Source organism: Protopterus annectens, chromosome 6.part0 (genome assembly GCF_019279795.1).
Source record: "Protopterus annectens isolate FY-2018-M chromosome 6.part0, PAN1.0, whole genome shotgun sequence".
Classification (NCBI taxonomy): domain Eukaryota; kingdom Metazoa; phylum Chordata; order Ceratodontiformes; family Protopteridae; genus Protopterus; species Protopterus annectens.
Genome location: NC_056737.1, coordinates 452883970 through 452900905, shown reverse-complemented (window position 1 = coordinate 452900905; position 16936 = coordinate 452883970). Strand labels below are relative to the sequence as shown.

The 16936-nt window shown below is 39.3% G+C and overlaps 1 protein-coding gene across 1 annotated transcript in view; it reads left to right on the top strand.

Annotated features, from left to right (window-relative positions):
- Nucleotides 1–954: 954 nt before the first annotated feature.
- CCDC32 (coiled-coil domain containing 32) overlaps nt 955–16936 on the top strand; it is a 348543-nt gene continuing 332561 nt past the window's right edge. The window contains exons 1-2 of the mRNA XM_044074182.1: nt 955–1181; nt 6373–6670. Coding sequence (XP_043930117.1) covers nt 6400–6670 — 271 coding nt within the window. The 5' untranslated portion in view covers nt 955–1181; nt 6373–6399. The remainder of the gene's footprint in view (nt 1182–6372; nt 6671–16936) is intronic.

Genomic DNA, 16936 nt, shown 5'->3' with positions numbered 1-16936 from the left:
ACAACATACTTGGCCGGTTTCTATACAGGATCAAGGACTATAAATTATCAACATCCATGATGACCTATGACATCACTTAACATCTACAGCAAGGGCAGTATTCATAGCCATTACACTAAGATGCAATGGACAGTTGGCTGGCTGCAACTTAGCAAAACTGAGGTGCGATTCATATAAACTAGTTGCATTTTGGTGCACCGATTTTAAACAAATGAAAACATGAGATGTAAACGGTGATTAAGTGGAAAATATGTGATTAGTTGGAAAAGCCAGAAGTCGCTGCAATTGTGATTACCTTTTGCTAATTATGATGCCTTCCCACCTTATTTCAATTCAGTCAGTTTTTTTGGTTCTTTTGCTGTGCATAAGTGCTATAAGAAATGCAGCAGCTCCTTTTCCATCTACTTTGCAATCAGCTATGTTGCATACGTTTGCAGTCTGTTTGCTTAGTTCCCGAGCGCTTAACAACCAAGATGGACCAAACACAGGCACAACAGATAGTAGTGAATTTCAGCGATTTCTGGCTTTTCCAACTAATTTGAGCTTGCACCCGTTGTTCAAACATTATTTTAATTCGGTGATGCTTCACATCGTCTGCTGGTGCGAAAAGCACCCTAATAAGCAGGGTTTAAAATGGCAGAAGTTTTGGGGGGGGGGGGACTTGGGGTTAATTTATAAAGTTATATAAATTAAGCTCAGTCACACTTCACTTTATATACACTTGCACTTTGGTTGGTATGATTCATATCCCCCTTACTGGCTCAACATACACAGCTTCCTTCACATACAACTAAACTTCATGGAATCCAAATTAAAATGGTTAGTAACCCAATTGTGCACAATTGGCAACACTGGTTAGACTACGTACCCCTTCAATATCTGAAGTTTAACAAATTAATGCTGTGGTAGCGTCATCACTTATCGCCAGCGTATCCTGCAACAGCATCTACGTGTAAGGGCGTGTTTGATGACATCAATTTCGTGAATTGGGTGGCTGCAAAGTGTCTGGTAGACGCAGGACGGAGACTCGTTTTATTTGTTTTGGTAGCGGAGTAACAGTGGTGCAACCAGACATGTCTTTTCACTACTTATGAATGAAGTGATTCGGAATTTGTAAAAGTGCCATTTTTATTGCAGTCTACAAGTATGTGCTGTTTATAACTGAATGGCTAAATTAGCAGGTGAGTTTACATAAGGAATGAAATGCATTACCTTACTAACTGGCACACACCCACAGTACATGCATACGTACTATTGCTACACCATATGCTGTACAACACAAGTGATAGGAAGAGAACATAAAAAAAAAAAAAAAAAAAAAAAAAAAAAAAACTCAAAACGAGTACTTCAAGAGTATGTGTTATTATCCATATTTGCTAAAACTTTCAAGCAGAGGGAAGCTTGAGCTCTAAATAATTTTTTGGTGGATAGTATTGCTATAAATGAGAAGTAGGGGACATTGTGTATGACACCTTTCAAAGTCAGTAGAATAAGATGGCATGAATTACTTTTTTTAAGTAAAATAAGTCTGTATGCATTGAGGGTTACCACGTGTCCCACTTTGTGAGGGACAGTCTCTCTTTGGGCAGTTGTGTCCTGCAAAATAATTGTAAAAATGGCAATGTCCTGAGATTTTAGGACAATATTATTTCTTATATTTTATGTAATAGCTGCATAAAATAGTTATTCTGTATCTGAAACATCTAAATGTTATAAGAAACAGAATAAGCAACTAAAATGCTACAAGAATAAACTTTTTTATTTAGGCAAGAACGTGAAATTCTGTCCTTTGTACTGGCCATGGGTATGTTTCGCCCTGCAAAATCTGACATTTGCAACAAAAATGTCCCACTTTGGGCATTTGAAAAGGTGGCAACCCTATATGCATTACCTCAACAAAGAATGATTACTTACCAACTTTTTGCAAATAAAATGTATTTTTGGAGGTGCAGAGTATAGTTTTATGGCAAAATTGGGGTAAGCTAAGAGGTATGGAAATTTGTGATGTAAACACAAAGAAAATGCAGTATTTGTTTGTATAAACTAAATTTGTTTACTGTGGTAAAACACTGATCAAATAGTACCAAATACAGGCTCAGCCTGTGTTACATCATTGTATAACAAAACAAAATATACTGTGTAGAACTGACAGTAATTTATATTTGAGTAAACACCGAAAATCAAATACAGTACTTACAAACTGGTCTAGCTGACCACAACGCTACTGCAGTACTTATGAAATGTGATGAAAACGTAGTAGAGGATACGAAAGTGGGGGGAAAATAAGAAAACCAGTTCTCATAATAGAAATACAGTAGCTGCTTCTCCACAGTAAAACCATTCCACTATAACTAAGGGTGTTAGTTTCCCCTCTGCACCGATGCATGCTGGCTGATGGTATGCCTAAAAAAAAAATCATTTCTAATGCTAACATGTTAGAACTCTGCAAATGTGAAAGAATTTGCCTGTATTTTGTCCATCTTGGAACTAGGTAACCTAGCTGCAAACTTATGCAACTTAGGTGATTGCAAAGTAGATGGAAAAGGAGCTGCTGCATTTCTTCTATTACTTCTGCACAGCCAATGAACACAAAATGTGACCATGAATTGATAAGGTGGGAAGGTTTCCTAATTAGCACAAGGTAATCACAGATTTTCCATATTCCCCAATTACATCTCATATTTTCATTTGCCTAAGATCTTCTCATTATGTTTAAAATCAGGGCACCAAAATGCAACAAGTTTATATGAATCACTTTGCTAAGTCGCAGCCAGCCAACTTTCCATTAGACCTTAGTGCATTGAGTATGAATATCCTTGCTGTAGGGTTAAGTAACTTACTCTGGTGTATTTCACCTCTTCCCTTAACAAACTCATGGTGTTGTATACCTAACAGAAGTAGGTCCCTAGTTTTACTTTGGATAAACTATACAACAACTTTCTTTGTGATTTTTAAATAGATATTTGTCAGGGTGATGGTTCTAAACCTGTTTGGGTCTAATGTAATCCTCCCTTCCCATTTTTGAATTTGTGATGCTACAGGTTGTTGCCATAGGTCATGAATGTGCTCACATGCTAATGTTTTGCTTTACGTAATTGATAAGCTGTTTTCGTTGATCCACTATACAAACTGGCCAAGTAATACATTCTTTTTTGGAGAGATTGTATGAGAAACACTTTTCCATGTATCTATTGCAGTGTGAGATATGCCTGTGCTTATTGTGAAGTTTGCACAAAATGTTTCCATATATTCAGTGGATGTGACTGGGTGATCATGTCATTGTTTGATTGTTACAGTTAAAAAAAAAAAAAAAAATGTTTTGTTTTGGGTTTCTGATGTAATTAAAGAATACTTTTACTGTCCTCAGTCTTTTGAGAATAAGCAGAGTTTGGAAGATTTTACCATGATAAATGTGCAGTTTCTGTATTTTAGTTTAGACGTGGTTTATGACTGCAGTAATTGTTAAATGCCAAATAGCCTTTTTTGCCTGTTTGGAATTAGAAAATGAATAAAATATACAAAGTTTTTATTTATTTTATTTGGTTATGTATTCTTTAAGAATGTGTTCATTAACCTAGGAGCTAATAATAGAACTCCTCAGTAGTATTCTGAATAGATTTATTTTGGTCTTGCATTGGAAAGCAGTGGCCCACACTGTTTTCATTAAATATTAATTACCATGTCATAGATTTCGTTTGGTAGTACGTAGAGAAGACTGTGCACTTATAACTATGATATTTGTCCTTTTATTTATTTATCTATCCATCTATCTATCTATATATCTATCTTTTTCAACTTAATATGCTTTATCTGCGTTTATCGGTGTTAAAAAGACACTGCATATTATACAGCAGTTAAATAAAACAAGAGCATAGTATGGCTGTACAGGCCTTGTACTTGCAAACAAATGCCAGTGTACAGGTTAACAGATACTTAAACAAAATTAAAAAGCAGCAGTAAAGGACACAAAGCAAATAAAGCAAGTTCAACATAAATGCAGAATGTCTTAACTTTTTAGTCCCAGATTATCTTCATTGATATGCTACAACAGAAAAAAATCCCAGCAATGATACTAACACTATCTTGCATAACTCAGCAGACCTACAAGTACCCTGTAAGCACACCTGGAAAAAGGTACCCACCATCACCCCCTGCCTTTTCTGGAGCTGTTAATAATAGGCATCCCTGTTGTAACTTAGCCTGTTCTAATCTGCTAAGAGGAGAGGAAGCAGAATATGAAGGGGGGGGGGGATGAATGTAATATTTCCTGAACAGTTAATAGTGTATTATAACACATCTAAATAAAAACTCACAAGACTGTAGAAATTAGCTTATCTAATGGTGTATTTGTTTTTTTTACCTTCCAGTGACCAGAGATAAGTCCCTGGGAGACAAGAGTTGAAGGTGCCATTAAAGAAATTACCATTCGTGTGTGCATGCTCTTTTGTTTATGGTAATGGAACTTCACAGTGTGTCCAATAATAAACTGGCCCTTACAGTCATGTCCCCAGCTCATGAGAGCAGGTCTAAGAGTTTTTATGACAAATTAATGTTTCTGTATCGCAAGCCAGTGTGCTTGAGTTGCCTGTGCATTGTACAGAATCTGAGCCTGCCAAGCTGTGTCAGGCAAGGAAAGTGGGTGGACATTGGCTGAGCAGCCGTGGAGACAGGTTGATACACTAAGATATTCCAGCTGCACACCCACCTCCTGATGTGTACTAATAATTACAGGGAAGGGACATAAGAGTTTTTTATTCAAAATAGGAAAATAAAAAGACTGTATTGCACTGGATGACATGGGATTCCAGGACACCCTAATGGCCACCTTTGGCCCTGATCCTGGTGATATAAGTTCCAGAGGGATGTTTACACTTGACAAAGGATAGAGGACACTGGGATTTGCTGATGGTCAGGCTATGTGGGATGGGGAACAGCCTTCCAAAAGAGTTGCACACTCATCTTGTGACCCAGGTAATTTTCCTGAGACGAACGTTTCTGGCTTATCATGATATCAGAATCCCACTTGTTAATTCACATAAATTGTACATGTTGTGCCAGAGTCTGAGAAGAGATTTAAAGATCACATGCTTAGCAGTGAAACAATGTGCAGGACTTTCATTCTGTTCAGTCATTGTAGCAAAGTTTGTTGATGGCTAGTGTCTGTTCCGTTTCTGTTTTTCACATCAAATACTGATTTTATATGAAAAGACTTAAAGGAGAATCCTGCCCACAGACTGAAAAAAAAACATGTTTATTTTATCAAGTCTTGATGTTTTCTACATTTTAACGTACTTTTGAACTGTATATACTTTGTTTTTATGTGTTAAATGTAATAGAGTCTACCTGCAGGTATCCTGCAATGCAGTGTTTGGCTTAAAATTATTACATCATAGCCCCTAAGCTCCTGCCAATGCATTGACTTTACGTGTGTTTTCACATATACCCTGCTTTCTTTTAGTCAGTCAGGTTTAATTGCCATTTCCTTGCTGTTAGGGTCCCTTCTAAAACATGGGCCATCTGGTGTAGAATGGGTGAAGCCAGACCCTCAGGCTGTAATGATGATAACACCCTTCCAAACAGCTGGATGGAAAATTGAGCATTGACTGGGGAAGAAACTCCCCCATGGCTGTCTGGATCTGCCCCCTGTAGTTGGCTCCCACTAGGTTTACAGCATGTGTGTAAGCCGGATGTTAATAGATTTTGTGCCTGATGTAGGATGAAACAATTTGCAGAATGATCCAGCTAGTGATGGAGATTTAGCTGTGATTCTCACTTAAAGCCTTGATTCCAGCAACTTAAAAAAGTATTTATTTACTAAAAAGTAGGTATTACAGGAAAACAAAAAAAAGTGTTTAGTGATGTAGGTTATGGTGCCTATCTAAAGTCAGACTTAACAGAATTCTGAAAAATGCCCATCGGCATGAAGAGACAAAACACACTGTGTGACCACCTGTCATGTAGTCGGTCAGTGCAGCTGATAAACTGGCTGACCAGACATGACCCCATTACCACACAAGCTGTAGCATTAGTGGTGGACTCTAGAATCCTCCATTTGGGTTGAGACAGTGTTTTGACACCTTTACATGGAATGTAGCAGCTCTACAGTATTCCTGTGTTGTGGGCAGTTTGTCACATCAAGGTGAGTGATAAGCTCACCGATTTCTCCAATACTGTTATGCTAAACACTAAAGGGAAAATTTATATTTTTAAGAAAAATGGTACACTTAGAACTCAAAGGTTTGTTGCTGGCTTACCCTTCTGAACATAGCAAGTTATCTTGAAATGTATGTAGCAGAACATTTTTAGGAGTTTTTGCACCTCTTAACAGTAGTAATGCTTTTATAAACCTTGAGATTTTTGTTACTGTTGCAGGTGGGACTACCCTATGATCTGTTGAAGATGATCGATTGCATAGAATCTGTAGCCACAAGGGCAGGCCAGGATTTGTGGGCTGAGGTGTGCTCCCATCTTCCAAGCAGCAACCAAGGAGGGGTACATGGTGATATAGCTGATGGTTTCTCTGATGCTTTCACTGATCTTTGCAGCATAGGTCCTGAACTCTACAGAAATGAAGCTGCTGAAAATCTGAATCACATAAACCATTCATCTGTCTGCAGCCCAAAACCATGGGCTCCTATGGAGGATTCTGAAATCTATTTAGCTTCATTAGGTCTGTATCTTTGAAGAAAAACAGTTATTTAATTTAATTATGTTGAGAATGTTCAGTACCTTTTGTTTGTGTATCCAGAACAGTAATATTACTTTGTCCTTGGAGGAGATTTCAGGTTTTTGTTGAATGCAGTAAAGCATTCTTTGGAAATAGCCTGTTAAGGTTTGATATGTTTGTAATGGGGCCCTACTCTGGGCCAGCAATCTAGGAGACTCCATCCTCACCACTGACTCCAGTGAGGGACGGTCACTAAGAGCAAAGATGGATTCACACACTATTTCCAGGTGGAGCTCCCTGCACCAAGAACAGTTTCCCTTAAGAGCAAACAGGGAGCATGCTCCAGACTTGTGACTGGTCTCTTTCTCTCTCCAGACCCACACAAAACTGCACACTAACCACTTTGGAGCTCTGTATCCCTGTTACAAGTAGCTGATGCACACACTTGGATATTTCAGTTTCTCACACACACAGCTGGGAAAATCTGGCACAGAGTTGCTAGCTGTGCCCCTTTCTACCCAGACCCTGAGGTAATCACGCTGACACCAGTCAGGTACCCTAAGGCTGTTACAAAGGATACCAAATTATGTTGTGTAAAATTAATATTAATACAAATGGTAGGGTGTAACCAAATCGGCAAGGCTTTCAGGAGTGGTCACAGTGTCAGTAGAATAAGGATAAGTACTGTCAAGATATTAAAAGTTTTCTTTAAAGGACCAGCCACAATGAAAGGTATTAAAATATTTGATGATAAATAATGAAACAGAAAACAGGAGAATACTGAATACAATAAACAGAGCTTCAACCACAGATATATAAAAAGTAATACAGTTGGATAGTTTCTTGCAGATGCAGAAAACCATACTAAAGTATTCTCACCAAATGTCTCTGACTAAAGAATCACTGTTCCCTAACTACTCACTAAAGCAAGACAAGCTGATGTGTGTTGAGTGTCCTACCACAGCAAAAGCCAGATAATGTCTCTCTCCTGTAGATGTGTGAGATGTGTATCCTGTCCGATTCTAAATTGCTGCTGCGAGGGTTCCAAAGAAATCAGATGCTGGTTCGAGGATGACATCACTTCTGGTCACCTGACTCTGGTGCAATACACACACAGCTTTGCTAAGATCTATGGCAGCATATGGAAGCTATAAACACAATTTCAAACTTTTCATCCTTCCAGGGTTCTCTGATAAAGGTACACATTTAATCAGTTGCAACAATACAATGTAATATATATGCATACATTCTTTCTGTCCAGCAGGACCTACTGTTCATGTTGATGAAGTGCAGTGTGCCTGCACGAAAGCACTCACCACCTGTATTTTAATAAATTAATGTTTTTTAGCTGTGTTTGGCTGCCTTATTCTTTTTTATTGATGTGCTTCTGCTTTTGGTATAAGGCAGTCTTTATCCACTTGGTTGGCTTTTTTACTGGATTTTTTAAGAATTCCAACACAACAGTAAATCCTATTAAGAAAAAGCAAAAAGAACATTGATGTTGTTCTTTCTGACTTCTGTAGTAGCTTGTAGGTAGTGTCCTGCCAAGGACACAGCACCTGGCCAGCTTACCAGAGCTCCAACTCTCCTTCCTCTTACTCACTGTGACTTCTGATAGGTTGCAACCTTTTTGGAGGGAAGTGCATCAGCAGAGTGAGGTAAATCTAGAATTTTACTGCTTACTTGAGAAGTCCATCTGTGGCTCCACGAGGGACAGAAGTTGTGAGAAGCTTCTTGCCTAACCTTTAAGACCCCTTTCTCACATATACATCCATGCATATGTGATGATGTGAGGTAGTGCCAGCTATCCCAGAGAAAGTAGGGCGGTACATGTGTAACATATACCAGTATCTCTAGCTGAAGTTTTGTAAAGAATTTTGTCATTTGTATATCTGATTTGTACAGGTTCATGTGCTGAAAATGTATTAACGTTACTTGTGTTTAAAAAAAAAAAGTGTCAACACTGGGTCCTACTGGACAGAAAAGAAACGTACCTGTATGTCGCAGTCTACTGTAACTGTTAAAGTGAATATATTTTAACAGAGGGTACTGGAAGAGAAGAGGTTACTCTTAGTCCAGCTAACTTTGAAAAATAGTCTGAAATTAAATTACCTCGTTTAGGCCTTAAAGATTATATGTTACAGTTCTGAATGCAGCCAGAGGCAAAATGTCTGTAAGAAGCCTGGCTTAGTAGCTCTGTAGGTAGAATGAAAGTGTAAAAATGGTTATGTAGCTTACAGGTGGTATAACACATGTTAGTAAAGCCCTATGTGTGTGTGTGTATGGTGACACGTACATGCAAGACGCTGGCTCATCTTCTAGCAAATGTGGTAGTATAGGAGCCAGAGTCAGATGACTAGATGTATGTGATGTCATTCTGTAATCCAGCACTGAAATGATGCTTTAATACTAGATGAGACAGAAGTCTCAAGGCAGTGCGATTTTGAAACCTGACCAGAGCGAACACTTTCCTACGTCATCTTACCTTGCTCTAGTAAGTGAAAAAGGGAACAGGAATTCTTTAATCAGTCAGGAAAATATAGTGAGGTTAGTTAAGTATTGCTTTTCTGTATCGGTGTGAGCCTTTCCATCTGTGTTTTTAATATTTCCTGTGATTGAAACTGGTGTTTATTTTAAATAGGTGTTTAGTATTTTCATTTTTTTTTTTTTATTATTATTAAATATATTTAAACTTTTCATTGTGGCTTGTCTTTTTTAGAAAATATTTTAACCTTTGAGAGTACTTGTATTTATTTGGTGACAATGTGGCCGCTCCTGAAAGTCTTGGTCAACATTACCATTGGTATTAGTATTAATTTTACACAGTATAATTGGATACCCTGTTAAAATCCTTAGAGTAAGTGGCTGGTGACAGTGAATCTATCTTTATAGTCTGGGCAGAGGGGGTATAGCTGGTAAATCTGTACCAGCCTTTCCCAGGTATGTGTGAGAAAATCAAATCTCGGAGTGTGTATGTCAGCTACTTGGAACAGGGACACAGAGGTACTTAGTGGTCAGTGTGGATTCTTATTTGAGGTCTGGAGAGAGAGAGGGAGAGACTAGGAGTCCAGTCCCAGAACTGGAGTGTGCATTCCCTGTGTGTTCTTATGGGGAAATTGTGCTTGCTGCAGAGAGCTGCATCTGAAAATACTGTGTGTATCCATTCTTTTTCCAAGTGAACGTCCCTAACTGGTGTCCGTGGTGAGGATTGAGACTTCTTGATCACTGGCCCAGAGAAGAGAGATCACAACACATGTTTTTATTGCACATTTTTTGTATTTTTTTCTGATCAGCCTTTTAAGAAAAAACGTTTGTGGTATTCTACCTTAAAAGAGTATCCGCTTCTGTCGGGGATTATATGTGCTGCTTACTTGGCTTATTTTTCAGTTTAGTGTAGGAAACTGATTTCCAGTAGTACTAAAATAAAAGTTAGAAGCAGGGGTCATGGAATCAGTGTCTACAAATCACATAGGCAAAGGTTTTTATTTTGTGATATTTTTGGTACCAAAGAAGGAGCACACGAGGAGTTCTGCATTAGATCTGTCCTTTCTCAATCTTGATAAAAGTGCTTTTACAGTTAGAATGTGTGTTTTCATGTTTGTTATTGTTTCTAACAGAATTAGAATGTTTTATTATCTCAGAAATGAGAACTGTTACGAGATATTTCTGACAAAGTTCAAGGTCTGGTGACACATTTTTTTAGTGTACTGCTTGTGTTTACTAGTATGAGGAAGGAAAGTGTGTTTGATGCTGTCTAGTTAATACTTATCTTCTCCTAGTGTTAACTAAGCTTACTGTAGCTGTAATTAGGTTTCTTCTCTGGCTACAGCATGGATAATATTCCTGGTCCTGCTTCTCACACTTTGCTTGTACCTAAAAAGAAAAAAAAAAAAAGTAAAATCATTGCCTCAGATGGTTCCAGACAATTTTTATTTATTGCCTGAACTCCCAGTGGTATATCTGTAATGGCCACTATGGACTAGGGGCCAGGCTCATTCTTGTAGGTTGTTCCAGTACCTGTTATAGGTATGGGAGAACCAGTCACTTTATGTACAGGAGTTGTCCAGAGAAAGAGACCTCTTGCCAGGGACAGTAGGCTGTCCCCTGATCACCCCCACAAAAAAAAAAAAAAACCTTCATTTCAAGGCATATGATCAGGTTGTTTTTGTATATATGTCCGATACTGTTATCATTGGTTGACAGTGTTTTAAAGTCCATCAGTTCTAGGATCTGTTTGGCTTTTCACAGTTTTAGTGCAGGTATTGCCCCGAGAACAGTACATGTTTTCAGTGAGTGAGGATTCTGACAGGATTCTTGATGAAAATCACCTCTTCGCCAAAACCTCTTTACACTTTACATTGTGAACCTGATGTTAATCCTAGACCTATTTATTTATTTTTTTTTGCTTTGTCTATTGCTAGACTTGGATGTTTTTGCTTGATAGCAAATGGGCTCTCCCAGAACTGGGCAGATGTTATGATCTGTTTGAGGGCAAAAGTTCCTAATTCTTCACCTGTTCCTCCTATTTTGCTAGCTCTTGAAGATGCTCTTAAAGTTGCCTGCAAACCTTCTAACTCATTGGCTGCAGTTCCTAAGAAAAGCTGATAATCAGTATAGGGTCTCTCCAGATTATAAATGTCTCTATTCTTAGCTGTCAGCTGACCCTGCTGAAATAATTCCAGCAGTAACAGCTAACAAGAAATTTTTGACTTCCTCTAACCCAGTACCCTCTTATAAACAGAGCAAGTGGTTACACAAACAAAGTAAGGGACTGTTTGTTCTGTTTTAACCTTTAGAATCTTGAATTGTCAGGGTTGTATGTGAAACCTTGTGTTAAAATGACCTTAAGGTTTGGAGGAATTTGTTGCTTCATTGTTTGCAGAAGGCAGGTAATATTTGAATCAGATTGTTTTGAACTTTACCTCAGTTTCTAAACTTGCTCTGAGAAGTGTGTATGATTGTGCTGACATTGCCTAGAAACTTCTGCTGCTTCTGTGGTATTGAAGATTTTACTTGGTTGTGTAATCAGAGTTTTTCTGATAATTTGAAATCAGAAATTCTTAATTCTCCACTTAGCCCGCATCTGTTATTTGGACCTGTGGCTACACAGATTCTGAAACAATTGGATGACAGAGGTAAATTGGTACACTGAGTCTCTTAAGGGTGTCTACATATGGATCACTGTTGTATTAGCCTTGGCTATATGGGTTATTTCCTGCCAAGTATATAATGGCTAGCTAGCTTTCAAAGCTTCAGAGCACCTTCTACATGCCTAAGCAAAAGACAAGTTTGGGCACAAAGCCTTTCGGTGCTTTACTGTTGCTGAAGAGTACACTCTTCTGAGGCTTTTGAGGATTGACTGTAGGCTTGTGCTTTTCTTTGCTGGGCAGATAAGTTCCCTTTGGGGGAAAAAGCCTTCCATTTAAATTTTAATGTTTTATTACTTCCTCTTTAGGAAATTTATTTTAAGGCTGGGACTGTTGTGTAATGGACTGTCTTGAGATTTTAGTATTCTTTTTACTGGAGAACTTGTTTCTTCTAGTCAGTTTAAAAGTAATGTAAACTAAGTGGAAACATATTTGATGTTATCATGTTCATTTATTCCTCATCTGATGGGTTCAGATATGAAACGATGATCTGACTCTGCCTCTTCTTCCATATAGTAGGATCCTAGAAATCTTAAATTCCCCCCCTTATCCATAATGTCCTATCAAGCTAACATATCTCTAATCTCATTTGCCTTCATAGCAAACCCATATCGATTATGAACTCTCGAGTGCTTATTTTTAGTCCTTTTCATTATTTGGGGTTAAGTGAGTGTAGTTTTGTTGTTATTTTAAATATAATGTACTCTATATTCCCTTTCTTACATTACTTTTCTTGTACCTTTTATTCTGTTTTTTTTTTCTTAACAGCTTTTTTCTTGTACTCTGAGAACTTTTTAATACCATTGTTGGTACCCTTCCTCTTTTTCCATTTCACTTTCTCACCCAATTAAAAAAATATTCTTCCTATTTTAACTTGTATTTACCTTCATTTGTTGTGACATTTTGAGATATTTGTAGCTGAATGTTTGCTAAACCTTCAGGTTTTAAAAAGGTGTGTTATGCCCACAGGAAATGTCAACTGCTTAGGACCAGTGCACTGGACGTGGACCTTGATATTTGTGCCAGGTTTAATTCTCGGACCTTAACTGACCGGAAGAACAAACTTATTCTTAGGGGCCTTCTTCCTTTCAAATCTCCTGTTGCTGGGGCGCAGACCCCTAAGAAATCTGATAAAAAGACCGATTCTATAGTCAAAGACAGACTCCATAAAAGTTCTCCTGATTGCCCTTCTACCTCTGCCTCAGCTCCTTCATCGTATCCATCAGCGAAAATTTTGAAAAAGTCAGATCAATACTTACTGGATCTGAAGATATGTACTGAAAGAACTCCTCGGATCCATACTCCCCCTGTGGCATCAGAGCATATCTCTTCTAGGCTGCCTTTTCCCTTCCTTGTGCATTTGCCCAGAAGACACTCTAGGCCCTCTTCCATGGCTTTGTCTCTTCAGTTCTGCAGGAGCCCATCTGAAGAGGATGTGGATAGGATGTTGAGTAGGGTTCCTCAGGATGCAGACACAACTTTTGGCTCCAAACACTTTCTGGGTCTTCAGAGCCTTCATTGTGCCACATTACCATCAATTTCTCCTTCTCCTATCCATCCTTCAGTTTTGAAGCCATCGAATCCAAAACTCTTGGGGGAGTGTCTTCCTTGGATCCAAAGATTTTGGCTTCTTAACTCTGGCCTCTCTGAGTCAACTGCCACTGAGCACCTTGGAGCCAGAACACTCTCTCGGAGCTGAAGTGTTGATGACAGCTCTGGGATGTTGCAGTCAACCAAGAGGTTTTCGGAGCAGTCTCTTCCCCTCAGAGCCTTGCATTAGATAGTGTGGGTCTGACTCCCTTCTCTGGTGAGGTGCTGACGATCCAGGGGTGTCACATATCACATCCATTGGTTTCTGCTTCCCCTAGGTGCTCCATTTTTGAGGGAGTCTTCTCTATGCCTTGAGAATGGGCACCCTTTCCCTCTTCAGATCAGACATTATTGTCTTTATCTATTTTGCATTCTGAGTTTCATTCATCTCTTCTACTGGGACAGCTAGTCTGATGTAGCCTCCAGACATCCCATCAGGGTATCATTATCTCTCTCAATACCTCCCCAAAGCATCCTGCTAAGGATGTCCCTCAGAAGGGAACATGCAAATGGAGGCACTTAGATTCCTGTCAGGAATCTCTCACTGAGAACAGTGATTTTGATGGGGGGGGGGGCCCAGATCAATACTCAATGGTGTCTCCTTTGGAGACATCTTAAAGGTTTTGAAACAAAGAGGTGGTTGATCTTCCGATAACCCCTCCAAAATGGAATCTGTGTTTATGGAGACAGTTGGCTCTGGCCCATCTACTACTGGGTAACTCCCCTGGCAGATGAGTTTGTAGAGCTGGTCTCTGGCAGGTGTAGAAGGAACCTAGGCACTATTGAACCAGTCCCGAAGAGACCAGATAAATTCCTTGCACCTTCAAAAGACAGTCTCCACCAAAGTAAAAAAGTGACAGTTGATACCATGGTTGTTGTGGCAGCCACGAGAAGGTAACTAATGGAACAAGGCTCCTCTGTCCATCCTCCTAACATAGAGTCTAGGGCAATGGACAGGTTTGGGAATTGCCTGTGCTACAGGCCATACTTTTGTTCTTCCTCAAACCATGGCCACAGTGACCATGGAAGCTTCTCAGCTTGGGAGGGGGGGGTGCATTTTTTTGGAATGGAGGGAAATGACCGTCCAAGGCCCATGGTGGTCCGAGGAGGCCAAGGTGCATATCAGTGTCTTGGAAATGAGAGCTGTCCTCCTAGCATTGTGCAGGCCTTTTAAGACATTCTTCCAACCCGGTGCAGTAGCACTTCAGACAGATAATGTCAGTAGTATAGTATGTCAACAAACAAGGGGGAACCAGATTTTATCCTGTTGTCGAAAAGTTGTAAATGTTTAGCATTGAGGATCTCTTCCAATTGCTTTCTAACAGCAATGCACATTTTGGGGAAATCCAGCGTGATTGAAGACAAGTTAAACAGGTCTATCTTGATGCTTCACAAGTGGTCTGTCATTGTGGGGGAGAGAATTTTCCATCAGTGGGGCCAACCATGCTTCAGTCTTTTTGCTTCTTCCCTCACCAACAAATTCACCAGGTTCTTTGCTCTATTCCCTCCACCGGGGGAGTTACTGATAGATGCTATGCTTAATGCTTGGCCCCCGGGTCTCCTTTACACCCAGCTTACCCTTCATTCCCAGATTTCTGCAGAAAGCTTCTCGTTTGAAGAGCACAGTTGTCCTCATTGCCCCTTACTGGCCTCATCATATTTGTTTTCCCTTCCTCTGGCCTCATCTTCTACATCCACCCTGGATCCTGGATTCAATTCCAGACCTCCTGTCTCATCTGACAGGCACAACTCAAATGGACATACCAGGTTTCAAGTTGACTGCATGGTTTATCCAGTTCCGTTGATTGCTAAACAGCCTGTGCTCTATTCCCCTGTCCATCACAGCCGGTGCTCTATTCCCCAGTCCATCACATTTTATTATTTTCCCATAAGGCTTCCACCAGAAGGATTTACAAGAGTAAATGGAAAAGATTTGTTCTTTGGGCCTTAAGCAAAAATGTAGACTCCTTCTCAGCACGATTTCAAATGTCTTTGACCTTTTTAGCCACTGTTTTCAATTTAGATGTTAGTTTCTCAGCTGTTGAGTCTAATTAGCAGCCATTTCTACTTTTCATCTTGGGGTAATTAATTCTACCTTAGCTTTCTGTAAGCTTTGCAAAGTTTTTTGCTAAGAGGAACCTGCCTATTTAGACCACTGTTGAAGACCCTATGCCTCATTGGGATTTAAATATTGCCCTTTAGCCCTTGACTCAACCTCCCTTTGAAACTGGCCAAAACTGACCTTACATTTTTGTCTTGGGAGGCCATATTCCTAGTGGCTATTACCATTGCCAGAGGAGTATCTGAATTCCAAGCTCTGTTTTTACAATGATAGGGTATCTTTATGAAGGAATCCATTCTTCCTTGCAAAGGTAGCTTCTGGGTCCAGTAAAAATTATGTCATTAATCTAATTCTTTCCATACTTCTCAAACAAAGGAATATATGTTACATCTCTTGGATGTGCAGAGGTAATTATGTTTCTTCCTTCACAAAACCAAAGACTTAAGAAAATCTGAAAAATTGTTTCCTTTTCTGCTACCATTAGGCAAACCAGTATCTAAAGTTACATTGGCTAAATAGTTAACCAAGTTGCACTACTGTTGTTCATGAGAAAGTGGGTTTGTCTTATAGTCTCTAAGAGCCCATTCCACGAGGTCATTGGTGACTTCTTCAGCTTTTTGGTCTAGAACTTCATTGGATGATATTTGTGCAGCTGCAATATAGGCTAATCCTCATGTGTATTGCTTATTGCAAACTGTATCTGGTTTCTAGGGAAGAGTAGCATTTGGCTCAGTGGTGCTCCGGAATATCCTTCCTTGGTTTCCTCCTGGATCTTGGGTTGTTGGAGACTCTGTCCCATCAGTTGAGGAATGAATGAAAATGACCTCACCAGATTAAAAAGTTATGTACTCACCATAATGTTCCATCTGTTTTGGCCATTTTCATTTTTTCCTCAACTCCCCACCCTCCTGTCTCCTCCTTCACTTCTGGATAGATCAAAGGGTTTTGTAGGAACTTTCTATTACTTGTTTAAGTCCATCTTTTCTTTTATGATCTGTCATGGGTCCATTATGTCTAGGGGCAGCAAATTAGATCTGAGCTATGTTAGTTTGTTGGGGCATTATGGTTAAGGGGGAGTAGCTTGAGAGGTCAAAGATCCTGTGATCTGGAAGCTGCCGAGTCTGGTACAAGTATTTGATCCTATCCCATCAGTTGAATGAAAACGGACAACACAGATGGAATGTTACAGTGAGTATAACTTTTTATTCTTTGGAGAAATTGTATTTATTTTTCTATTTTAGGACTTCCATATTGTTTTAAAAGTGCTTTTTGCTGAATTTCTTTCCTGTCAAAAGCAATTTTTGTAGACTGGTAGTTGTTGGCCTTCTCTGGAAAAGAAGCGCCATTTTCTGCTTGACCCTTGAACAGACTGCTGGTCCAATGTTTGTTTTTTCTCCAGCCACAAAAAGAAAAAGTTAAGCAAACAGTATTTGCCACCAAGGCAGGCTAGCAATTTCCCTCAACCATAGG